We start from the raw sequence: 12,928 nt of genomic DNA on the forward strand, positions 1-12,928 counted from the left end.
GAGCCCCTCTTTCGTTGCCACCCCTTTGCCCTTTATCTGGCGCGTCATTATCTCCATGTATGTCGACATTCTCCATATCAACTCGTCTTGCTCCCTTACGCGATCCTCCAGAACCTAAGGATCCAATCTTCGCTTCTGCCTTTCAGGGCTTTGAGAGCGACGAGGGCTTGAGCCCCGTCTCTCTCATGTGTGTCTCCGCGGGTTCCGTTGCTGGGGGTCTAATTCTGCCATAGGTGGGATAAAAGGTAATCCTTCGCGCCTCTCACCTCCCTTCGGGATCTGTCCATCAATAACAGAATGTGGTAAGTCTTCGTTGTGCACCATTGATCTCAACTAAAGAGGAAGCTTGATCAAAAGGTTTTGTTCTTTGTGTATTCCCACAGACGGCGCCAATTGTACAAGCGCGAAATAACCTTCTCTTATAATCCTGTTGATCAAGTTTGCACTCCTCCAAATGTCGTCGCTTTACTACCTGAAAACACAAACGTGAGCTAGCCGGCGAGTGTGTGCCGAAAACCTCTCTGATGCCTAAGTCAGCAAATAGACAATAGACACAAAAGCTCTGTGTATTTTAGAGTAGAAATTGTATTATCTATACATAGGTCCTGTATGAGCTTTTGTAGATTCTACTTGGCGCAATCCTAGTAGGACTCTAACCCTTTTCAACAGAGTATTCCTAGGAATCACACTCATCAGGATAATTCCTATCCTGATGACACCCTTCTTACTACCAACCAAATGAGATGGCCCAAACCTCCTTACCTCGGTTCGATAGCAGCTCAACTAAGCTAGGAAGGCCTTGCCCCACACTAGACAAAACCAGGGCAGTCTTTAATTGAGATAATCACTCTGGAGCACCGCACCATCGTACCCCGGTCCTACTTTGATATAACCACCTCGGTTCAAGCCTTGGGCCGAATACCCGTCCAGTCTACGATCGACCTTAGCCCATTTTAATTTCCGTCCACAGCGCGGTCCAACGACCAAGGGAATGAACCTAGCTCGATCCATTCAACAGATGGCTTTAGCTCGGCCTTATTTAGACATAAATTGCCCTCTCAACATTAAATCCTAAAAAAAAATATAACCTTATCACTTATACATATTTTTAATGTTCAAATTTTTTCATCTTCTTCCCAAGTTTGAATCCTCTTTCATTTTGAGACACATGAATGATTGCTTATAACAGGTTTTTCCTTTCATGATTTGTTTGTTTATATTGATTGCTCGTTCAATACAATGAGGGATTCAATTGTATATTTCCTTCTAATTGCGCAATAAAACATCTGGGTTTGTAGAATTTTTTTGTTAAGTTCTTTCAAGCCAACCACGTCAAAACTAAAGGACCCAATTGTTGCAGAGGAGAGGAAATCCTCTTCCATTATCAATCCAATCAAACATGAACCCTAGGCCGAGAAACATGAACCCAAGGCTTCATTTGTTGCTTATGACACTACTTCTTGAATCAGGATGCTAAGCCAAGTAAGTTGAACAAAAAGAAGAAAATGAGGATGAAAAAGAAGAAAGATTTTATCTTGAAGGATAATTTGAGTTAATTTGTTTATTATTTGGGTGTATCACAAATTATGATTTTATCTTGAAGGGTAATTTGTGAAAAAGCATAAGATGTATTGAAAGTAAATTATAATCATAAATAATTTAATAGGAAGTACTAAAAAATTGAGCATACTGAATATTTTTTTGGGAAAAAGGTTGAGACCCCCTTTTTCCTTGACTCCCACCACCCCTAATGTATTGGGATTGGCCAACTTTTTGCTTTTTGTTTTTTGTTTTTTTCTTTCTCCTATCACTCATTGACATGTATCTGTGAGGGTTGTGGGGGTCAAGAAAAAATGAGTCTTTATCGTTTCTGAATTTTTTAGTTACAAATAGAATCACCCACAAACTTTCCATAATTCCATTTTCAAAATATAGATACATACATGGGTGTAGATTGTACTTTCAAGAGTGCCCTAATGGCACATCATTCTCGTGCAAAAAGTTTACATATGATCAACCAAAATTTAGGTATTTATATACATATGGAAAATGCAATATATTAACAAAATTTTAACTTGATTTTCTAATTATCACTAACAAAAGTTTGAGTCTGACATACATTTATTAATATTTTGGATTTTTTTAATTTTATGTTTAGTGATAAGACTTCACATATTTCAGATTATGTCAAATGGACAATATAGAAGCGTAGAGTATCGTGCATTGGCTAATTCCATGAAGGAACCTCGAATATCAGTTGTTGAATTCTTCAGCTTGCATAAGAAGGATGAAATTCATCGCTACAGACCATTTCCAGAGCTTTTAATAGCCGAGAAACTAGCTCTGTATCGAAACTTGTCACACAAAGAATTTCACGATAATTTCTTCGCAAGGGTTTGGACAGCAAGTCTTTTGTGGAGAAACTTGTGATACCCCATGAATGAGTGAATATGAAATGTGAGGTGTTTTCATGTCTGTCACTGTGTGTTTGTGTTTGTCAGTGCAGATGGGGATGATGTGAACTACTAGATGCATATATTCACTGTGATAATACTCACTGTGTTTTAATATTTCCAACTGTTATTCAAGTTCTATGAAAACAGTGTTTATTGTTAGAGAGTTGTTGCGGTCACTCTAAATCACCTAATTTTAGGGTAAATTATACCACTAGCTCTCTCTAATTTGAGCGAAATTTTATTTTGATCCTCATAGTTTCAATTTTGTTGTAATTATTAAACTAGAGAACATTTCAAACATTCTTGGCCACAAATTGCAATCTTGGTGGTTGGTTCTGGTTCTCTGGTTTCAATCCACAAATTGTGGAGAAATAGATTTTTTCTTTTTGGTTCTTTAGTTTCAGTTCTGCAAAAATTGCAATGGTGTCTAGTCATGATAGAGACGGATGGAGAGAAAAGAATGAAGTGGAGATGGAGGAAGGGAAGGCGATGATATAGGTTTGGGTGAATGATAATGGTGTTAAGGATTGGAGAAGGAACATCGTAGTGGCCGGTTAAGAGAGTTGATTATAAGAATTAATAATACATGTAACCAAAATAATACTGCAGAATTAAACTTTACAAGATCTTGAATTCAATACAACTCAAGAATAAAATGAACATACCTTTGTCAGCCATTGAATTAGAGAAGTTTAGAAAATACCCCTAATAGTTGAACCTTTAATTCTTGGCTCACGTTCTTCTCTCTGTCTTTCTTAATTAGGATGACTATAAAACTTAGAGTGATGGAAAAAATACTTTTGATATGAAAAGGGAGTCACCCATCCTTATATAGAGGAGAGAAGAGAGCCAGATAAACTCTATCAGAAGAATTCCTATCCATCAAGGTTTCCTTCTTATCTTAGAAGAGTAATTGTATTAAAATTCTAATTACTGAACTTTATCTCAAATATTGGCTTTATCTAATTGTGGAGTCCAAATAAAATAAAGCATGTAAAAAATATGTAGGCTATTGGGCCACACTAGAAAATAAATCCAACATTCTCCCACCTGGCCCATTAAGCCGATTATGATGCAATTATGAGTTTTTCCAAAAAATATGCAATTTATAAAAATTTTGACTCATTGAATTTCATACTAAAATCTTTGACACGTGATCACAAATTTTAAAAATAGCCAATCAGTTCAGATATATTAAAAACTATAATACTATGATTACTTCAGATCACCAATGTGAGTCATAGCGGCTATATAACATTTATGTCATATTTCCTTCTATGTACTACACCATCGATAGCCTTCACCAACCCAGTCCATTATTGGAATATGTAATTATTTTCCTAAAAGGCCCCTGTAATTTGTCTTTGTTAAGACATTTCCTGTTTATCAATATTCAAATTAATGTGTACACACACTTTTAGAAACAGGAAAAATAGAAACAAAATTATTATTGCGCAAATAGTTTCAAATAAAAAAAAGCACTCATGATTAACCATACACATCAAGGGTTGCTTACAAAACCCATCCTAATAACATGCTCTTTGTATGTCTTTGGTGGCAATCCCTTTGTGAATGGATTAGCAATCATAAGAGATGTGCTTAAGTTTTCAATTAACACTTGTTGTTTCTAGACTCTTTCTCTAACAACTAAGTACTTTACTTCTATGTGTTTGGAACCACTGGAGTACTTTCCATTCTTAGAGAAGAAAACTGTTGCGGTATTGTCACAATATATCTTCAGTGGCCTGGAAATTGAGTCAACAACACCATGTCTTGAGATAAAATTTCGCAACCATAAAGCATGATTTGTAGCCTCAAAGCATGCCACAAACTCAGCCTCCATAGTAGATGAAGCAATAGTGGACTGCTTCACACTCTTCCATGAAATTGCTCCACTAGCTAGTAGAAAAACAAAACCTAATATAGATTTGCTACTATCAAGGTAACCAGCAAAATCTGAGTCTGAGTATCCGATCACTTCCAACTGTTCTGATCTCCTATAGGTAAGCATATAGTCCTTTGTTCCCTGAAGATATCTCATAACCCTCTCCACTGATTTCCAATGTTCCATTCCAGGATTACTTTAGAATCTCCCAACATTCTAACTGCAAAACTAATATCTGGCCTGGTACATGTATGGGCATACATCAAGCTTCCTACTGTTGATGCATATGGAATGTCCTTCATTTGTTTTCTTTCCAAGTCATTTCTTGGACACTGTTTTTCACTTAATTTATCACCCTTCGTGATGGGTGCATCACCGACTGAACAAAACTACATATTGAATCTCTCCAAAACACGATCAATATATCGTTTCTGAGATAATCCTAACAATCCTCAAGATCGATCCCTAAAGATCTCTATGCCAATAACATAGTTTGCCTCACCCATATCGACCATTTTAAAGTTCTTGAAGAGATATTCTTTGGTTTCATGCAATAAGCCAAGGCCATTACTAGCTAACAAAATGCCATCCACATATAGCATCAAAATAATGAACTTACTCTCACTAACCTTCGGATATATGCACTAATCAACTGCATTTTCCTTAAATCCGAAAGAGGTAATGGTATCATTAAACCTTAAATACCATTGCCTGGAAGTTTGTTTAAGGCCATATATGGATTTCTTTAATTTGCAAGCTAAATGTTCTTTACCTTTCTTTGCAAATCCTTTTGGCTGCTCCATATAAATTTCTTCATTCAAATTCCCATTCAGAAAAGCAGTTTTCACATCCATTTGATGCAACTCTAAGTCTTAATGAGCTACCAATGCTAGGATGATTCTAAGAGAGTCCTTCTTAGATACTGGAGAAAAGGTCTGTGTATAATCTATGCCTTCTTTTTGAGTAAAATCCTTAGTAACAAATCTGGTTTTAAATCGTTCGATATTGCCTTTTGTGTCGCACTTGGTCTTGAAGACCCATTTACACCCGACCTTTTTACAATTATTAGGCAATTAGACGAGATCACAAACACTATTCTGTTCCATGGATTTTAACTCTTCATTTATAGCATTGACCCATTTAGTAAAATCATCACTATTCATGGCTTGTGAAAATGAGACTGGATCTTTGTTAATCCCAATATCAAAATCAGATTCATGTAGATACACTATATAATCATCTGGTATGGCAGGCTTTTTTTCCCTTTGAGATCTTCTCAGAACTGCCGATTGTGGCGGTTCTACAATATTTTCAATAGTGGTATCTTGTGGTGAAACATGAGGTGGTGAAGGATTTCCGTTATGTTGTTCGTTTCCCTCAGGTTGTGGAATAATCTGAGGAACAATAATTTTTCGATAAGGGTCAAATGTTGGCACATCCACCCTAATTTCTTCGAAATTCACCACTCGTGTTTTCTCACTCCCACTAATTTCACCATTCTCTAGGAATCTAGCATTACCAGTCTCTATTTTCCTCGTACTGTGATTAGGACAATAAAATTTGTACCCTTTAGACTTGTCTGGATAACCAATGAAATATCCAGATATTGTTCTTGAGTCCAACTTTTTCTCTTGTGGGTTGAAGATTCTTACCTTTGCTAGACAATCCCAAATATGTAAGTGTCTCAAACTAGGTTTCCTACCAGTCCACAACTCAAAAGGAGTTGTTGGGACTGCCTTACTAGGAACCCTATTTAAGATATACATTGTAGTCTTTAAAGTTTCACCTTACAATGAAATGGGTACAATTAAGTAACTTAACATACTCCTAACCATATCTTTTAGTGTACGATTACGCCTTTCAGCAACTCCATTCTGTTGTGGCGTACTAGGCATTGTATATTAAGCACGAATGCCTTTCTTTTCTAAGAATTTGGCAAATGGGCCAAGATTTTGGCCTGACTCATCATATTTACCATAATATTGACCACCCATATCTGATCTCACTATTTTAACCTTTCTATGTAATTGTCTCTCAACTTCAGTTATGTACACCTCAAGGATGTCAACAGCCTGAGACTTTTCATGAATTAGATACACATATCCATAATGTGCGGAATCATCTATAAATGTGATGAAATATTTTTCACCACTAAGACATGGGATGTTGAGTGGCCCGCAAATATCTGTATGAATTATCTCAAGAAACTCATTATTTCTTGTGGCACCTTTCTTGGTGTGTTTGGTTTGCTTTCCTTTGATGCAATCTACACATATCTCAAAATCAGTGAAGTCTAGGTTTTTCAAAATCTCATTCTTTACCAATTTTTCAGTTCTATTTCTAGAGATATGCCCCAACCGTCTATGCCACAAGATTGAGGATTTTTCATTAATTAAACCACGTTTTAAACCAATATTTGAATGCAGAGTTACTAATGATTGTGTAAACTCATAATTTAAGGCAATTTTATATAAATCATCACATAAATTACTAGAACCAATCATTATTGAATTAAATATTAAATTGAGTTTTCCACAACTAAATAAAACTGAATGTCCAACACGATCTAATTTGGATAATGAAACTAAATTCCTAGAAATTGAAGGAACATAAAAAGTGTCTTCTAGATCCATTTGATGACCCATCTCTAAGATCAGTCGATAGGTTTCTACAGCTATGACTTCAGTTTTGAGACGGTTCCCCATATAGACAAATCTTTCACTTTCCTTCGATTTTCTAACTGAGAGGTATCCCTACATTGAATTTGTAATGTGGGTCGTGGCACAGAGTCAATCCACCAAGTATTAGAAGGTACTTCAGCAAGATTTGATTCATAACAAACAAAAGAAAATTTCTTATATTTCTTTTCGAACCAAGCCTTTCGCTTGCTGCAGTCTTTCTTCACATGTCCCTTCTTGCCACAAAAATGGTACTTGACAGTGAAACCATTCTGAGCCTGATTTTCTTCAACAGGCCCATTATTTTTCTTGGGTGGATTTTTCTTTGATTTTACAAAATTACCTTTCTTTTCTTTCGCTTGCTGCAGCCAATGCAGTTTAACGTCCTTCCTCCCTCTACCTCACTTCCTCCTAAACACACATATTGGTCAGCTTATTCAAACTCCACTCATCTTTATAGGTGTTATAGTGAATTTTAAATGTGCCGAACTGTGATGGAAGTGAGTTGAGAATAAATTGCACGAGAAAAGTTTCATCAACTTGCATCCCTAAAGTTTTAAGCTTTGCAACTTTGTCAGCTATATTGAGGATGTAATCCTAAACTCCTCGGTTGCCATCACATTTCATTGTTGTCAATTCAGCCATAATAGTGCCAGTAAGTAGAGAGACGCCCAATGCAAAAGTGTGCAATGAGGTGGGAACTGTCACTGAAATAAGATAAACATATGACGCCCCAAATTTTACTCTAAGGGTTAGAGTAACGTCACTAAAGAGTCATTTAGGCCTCGTTTGGGAACAGGCTAATTTAGTAACTTTTTGGCTATTTGGCTACAAAGGTAGGTAAAAAAAATTTGTATGTTTGGAATGACTTTTTGACTAATTACGAAAAGATGTGAAAAAAGTAGAGAGAAAAGAGAATCTTTGATTTTTTGGTATGAGTTGTTGGCTTTTTGGCTAATTTAGTAACTTTTTGACTAATTGATTAAAAAAGTAAGTCCCCAAACGAGGCCTTAGTCAATAACCAAGTAAGATCCCAAGAAGGTAGGAGGAGTCAATATAGTCTCTCTTCTAAGTCCAACCACCTTAGATAGCAAGCTATCTTTTTGACAGATCTTAAGAGGTATTAACACAAGGTCTCATAAGTAACGCGAAAATAGGCATAAACAATATACATATTAAAGCTTTAAGATTTATAATCATGAACTATCGATATCACATAAGTCTTTCTTTTGGGCAAAACTTAGGTATATCTATTGTCCACTCGTCAAAAATCACTTATGTAGGTCTAAAGTAATTTATGTAACTTTTCAGCTAGTCATGTTACCTTCGGGTATTCAATTCTAATCTGTCAAATTACATAAGTTACATTACCCTACCCAGTTTATAATTATTTGAAAGTGACTCTCCTTTGGGCTAGTCTCAATCTTCTAATTATAACTGCAATTAAGAATATCATTGACCTTAATGTTACCCGTTTAACAATTCTTTTATATAGTTCTATATTCATAAGTTTTACAAATCTAGGCCACTTTGGTAGCTACTAAATTAGTAAACCTTATGAATACAGAACTAACCAACAATATTCTCTATTCATTAATTTGAGTAATTTAATTATCATTAATTCAATCACTATTTTAATGAAATCACTATTTATGATTTCTAGAATTTCTTTTATGTGATTGTAATTACCAATATAATAATAATAACTTTGGACAAACATGAATATTTATATATCAAATTATGTAATATAACAATCATGAATATCTCATATAATGGTCAATAAGAATTACACCTAATATGTATTAACCACTCTAATATTTAATATTCAATGTCATTATATCATGATATCAAATTTAAATCATGAAAACATATAAATATCAACAATAATAGACAATAAGTGTACATAATCAAATGAGGTAAAATCAAAATTCTTTAATAGACCGAATGATTCAACAAATTACTTTTCATCTATGCCCCAACCGTCTAATTAAATAATAATTTTATAATCATTCAATTCTATGGCATATAGGAGGAAGTAATATTCTTCACTAATAAGATAATGATTCTAAAATAATAAACCGAAGCATACATATTACTTTTTGTAAAGAAATATGAACATGTTAACAAAATAACAAAATTAAAAGGTGTATTACACGTTTGATCCATTCAAACAAATTGAGATAATATTTTAAAGGCAATACCGATAATAAAACGAAAGTACCGTTTATTAAAAATAATATAATAAATATATTATTATTTCAAGGTGTATTGATTCACAAAATGAAAGCTCTGATACCACATGTAAGAATTAATAATACATGTAACCATAATACTAATGCAGAATTAAACTTTACAGGATCTTGAATTCAATACAACTCAAGAATAAAACGAACATATCTTTGTCAGCCATTGAATTAGAGAAGTTTAGAAAATACCCCTAATAGTTGAACTTTTAATTCTTGGCTCACCTTCTTCTCTCTATCTCTCTTAATTAGGATGACTATAAAACTTAGAGTGATGGAAAAATACTCATGATATGAAAGGGGAGTCACCCATCCTTATATAGAGAAGAGAAGAGGGACAGATAAACTCTATCAGAAGAATTCATATCCATCAAGGTTTCCTTCTTATCTTAGAAGAGTAATTATATTAAAATTCTAATTGCTAAACTTTATCTCAAATATTGACTTTATCTAATTATGTAGTCCAAATAAAATAGAGCATGCAAAAAATATGTAGACTATTGAGTTATACTAGAAAATAAATCCAACACTGATGAGATGGAAGGAGAATGAGAGAAAAAATTAAGGGTCAAACTTAGAATTTCAAAAATGATAAATTATTGGCATTGAACTTAACGGTTGACTAATAAAATTACAATACCGTTGATTACACGAGAGGAGAGGGATGTATTTTAAACATAAAAACTAGGAAATTCCAGTATAATTTTTACCCTTAAAATAGTTATTCATTCTTTATATTTGAATATATACAAGACTCGCAAACCAAGTAGATTAAAAAGTCCTTTATTGTGCTTCTGCATTCAATGCCACACCTTGTTTATGCTAACCTCAGAACAAAATGGCTCGTACTAATAAAATGGTTCCAAACAAATGCAGCCAAATCCATCAAAAAAATTTAAGATGCTGATATATGGTGAAATCAAGATCCAATCCTGTTCTAGTTACAAGTAATGCAGCCAAATGCTTTACAGAGAATCACAAAAACATAATACGTGCTGAAATAAAAGATTATACTCGCTTTGTCTAGAATTCAATGCTCCACATCCACCTCTCGACACACAAATTGATATTCTCATACAGCATGGTGTCGGAGTCAGAATTTTAATCCAATCAACTCACTCAATAACTCACTCAATGCCTCCCACTCTTTCTTGGGTAATATAACTTAGCAAATAAGCTACTGATTAGAATCAGAATCAGAATCGGAATAGGAATCGGAATGGGAATGAGAATGAGAATCAGACGTAGCCACCATTGACACGTACGACCTGGCCATTAACCCACTCACCAGCGTCGCTAACCAAGAACCCAACAACAGGAGCCACATCGTGGGTCTCACCGAGTCGACCCAAAGGGCACTCCTCCACCACCTTCCTCACCATCTCCTCCGTCTTCCCATCGAAAAACATCTCGGTAGCAATCGGCCCTGGAGCCACGCAGTTAGCGGTGATTCCCGTCCCTCTCAGCTCCTTTGCCATTACCTTCACCATCGCTTCCACTGCTGCCTTGGACGCTGCATAAGCCCCAAAACCCTGCCTCAGCGACCCTACCTGCGACGAAGACAAGCATATAATCCTCCCACCACCGCCCCGCTTTAGCCGATTCGCTGCCTCCTTGCAGCAGAGGAAGGCCCCCCTCGTGTTCACCCTGAGATGAGATGAGATGAGATGAGATAGCTAGCTCTATTTGCTTAATACGAATAGGAATGAGATTAATTAAATTGAATACCAGAATGAAATGATATGATATGATATGATGATTTTTCAAACTCGCTTCTACAATTATCATATTTCATTTCATTCCATTATAATGCTGATTTTATTTACAATTCATTTTTTATTATTATAAGAATAGACAGACATTTGAGAAAGGCTACTACTATATGTCCACTCTGTTTTTGAGGTACATTCATATGACATGTGATGTAAAATGGAGTATAATTTTTTTAACAAAATGTAAGTAGTATAATTTTTATTATAAAATGCATAACTTAAGTTTTACATTATAATTTCATCATTCATAATTTTCATCACAAAACTTGTAGTAACTTTTGTCACACATAATATTTATAATTTTTATCATAAAAATCACAACTTTTCTTTTCTTACAATGTACAAGTACACATATTGAAGTAGCATTTTTCTAGATGTTTTGATGAAATAATCAACTTGTTTGTTTTTATTTTTTAAAAAATATTTTTCAGAAAATTCTATATTCTTATTTTTCGTATTTTTTTATTTTTATTGAATTTTTTTAATATTTTAAGTAATTTTTTTACTTTTTAAACACACTTAACATAAATACATTTAAAAAGTAAAAAAATTATAAAAAAAATCTTTTAAAAATTTATTAAATACCAAAAATAAAAAAAATACAAAAATTCAATACATTTTTTATATTTTTATATATTTATTAATTTTTTAAAATATTTTTTTACAAATTTTTTACTTTTTAGATACATCTTAAAATAAAAAAAATATATTTAAAATTTAAAAAATATTCACTAAAAATACAAAAATTAAAAAACTCAATTTTTAAAAAACTTAATTCACAAAACTCAAACCAAACACACTGAATTATATTCTATTTGATTGCAGTGAATCAATTCAAATATTACCTGAAAGTTTTGTCGAAATCTTGGATGGAAGTGTTGAAGAGGGTTGGGTACTTGGGGTCGAGTACGCCGGCGGAATTGATGAAGATGTGGGGTTGGGAATTGAAGGTGGATTCGGCGGCTTCGAAGAGGGACTTCACTTGGGCTGGATCGGAGACGTCGGCTTGGACGGTGATGGCTCGGCGGCAGCCACTGGTACTACTATTGCTGTTGATTTGGGAGGCAACGAGTTCGGCTTGGGATGAATTGGAGGAGTAGTTGATGACGATTTTGGCGCCGAGGGAGGCCAGGTGGAGGGCGATGGCTCGGCCGATTCCTCGGGAGCCGCCGGTGACGATTGCCACTCGGTCTTGGAGTGGCAGATTAACGGCGCCAGTACTTGCTTGTTCACTCATGTCGTAGTCGTAATCGTAATCGTAATCGTAATCGTAATCGGTATGGAGAAGAGAAGGAAGGTGATTATTTATTTATGGAGATGCGAAAGAAATCACAATTTGGGGAAAACTTTGGGGGAAGCTATTGCTTGGGTTTGGTAGGTAGTATATTGATAAGGGAAATAACATGATGCATATGCATTTTATAATTGAAAAACAAAAAAGTGATTTGGAATTGTAATTTATATAGCATCATTTTTTTTTTCCGTGATCTATTTAATTCTTTTGAATATGTAATAATTCATTTATTTATTACATTGGAGTATCACATTTAAAAAACGTAAATTAAAGAATTTTTAGTGTCGCATCATACCCGGCACGTTAGAGTATCATATTTGAGAAAATATACTAAATTTTTTTAATTTTTTTAGAGTGTCACATCATATCCGCCACGTTGGAGTGTCACATGTCACGTTTGAAAAAAGTACACTAAGGATTTTTTTTTTTTTTTTTAGAGTGTTATATTATAGCGACTACGTTATCACATTTGAAAAAAGTACACTAAATAATTTTTTTTTTTAGAGTGTTATATCATATCTGTCACATTATCACGTTTGAAAAAAGTACACTAAGAAGTTTTTAATTTTTTTTAGAATGTCATATCATATCCGCCACACA

General features: G+C 34.4%; 1 protein-coding gene across 1 annotated transcript; it reads right to left on the bottom strand.

The window, feature by feature from the left end:
- Window positions 1–10,147: 10,147 nt before the first annotated feature.
- LOC114280747 (NADPH-dependent aldehyde reductase-like protein, chloroplastic) lies at window positions 10,148–12,682 on the bottom strand. The gene is made up of 2 exons (XM_082919576.1): window positions 11,880–12,682; window positions 10,148–10,909 (listed from the first exon to the last, which is right to left on the bottom strand). Exons 1-2 carry the CDS (start codon window positions 12,269–12,271, stop codon window positions 10,501–10,503), a joined length of 801 nt encoding a protein of 266 aa, XP_082775702.1. The 5' UTR covers window positions 12,272–12,682; the 3' UTR covers window positions 10,148–10,500.
- Between the last annotated feature and the right edge of the window lie 246 nt (window positions 12,683–12,928).

This window comes from Camellia sinensis, chromosome 3, assembly GCF_055761805.1.
Source record: "Camellia sinensis isolate YWXY chromosome 3, ASM5576180v1, whole genome shotgun sequence".
NCBI classification, from domain to species: domain Eukaryota; kingdom Viridiplantae; phylum Streptophyta; class Magnoliopsida; order Ericales; family Theaceae; genus Camellia; species Camellia sinensis.

Coding starts and splice junctions, on each gene's coding strand:
- LOC114280747 (XM_082919576.1), bottom strand. CDS start 12,271: ATGAGTGAACAAGCAAGTACTGGCGCCGTTAATCTGCCACTCCAAGAC. Junction 10,910..11,879: donor GATTTCGACAAAACTTTCAG/GTAATATTTGAA, acceptor ATCTCATCTCAG/GGTGAACACGAGGGGGGCCT.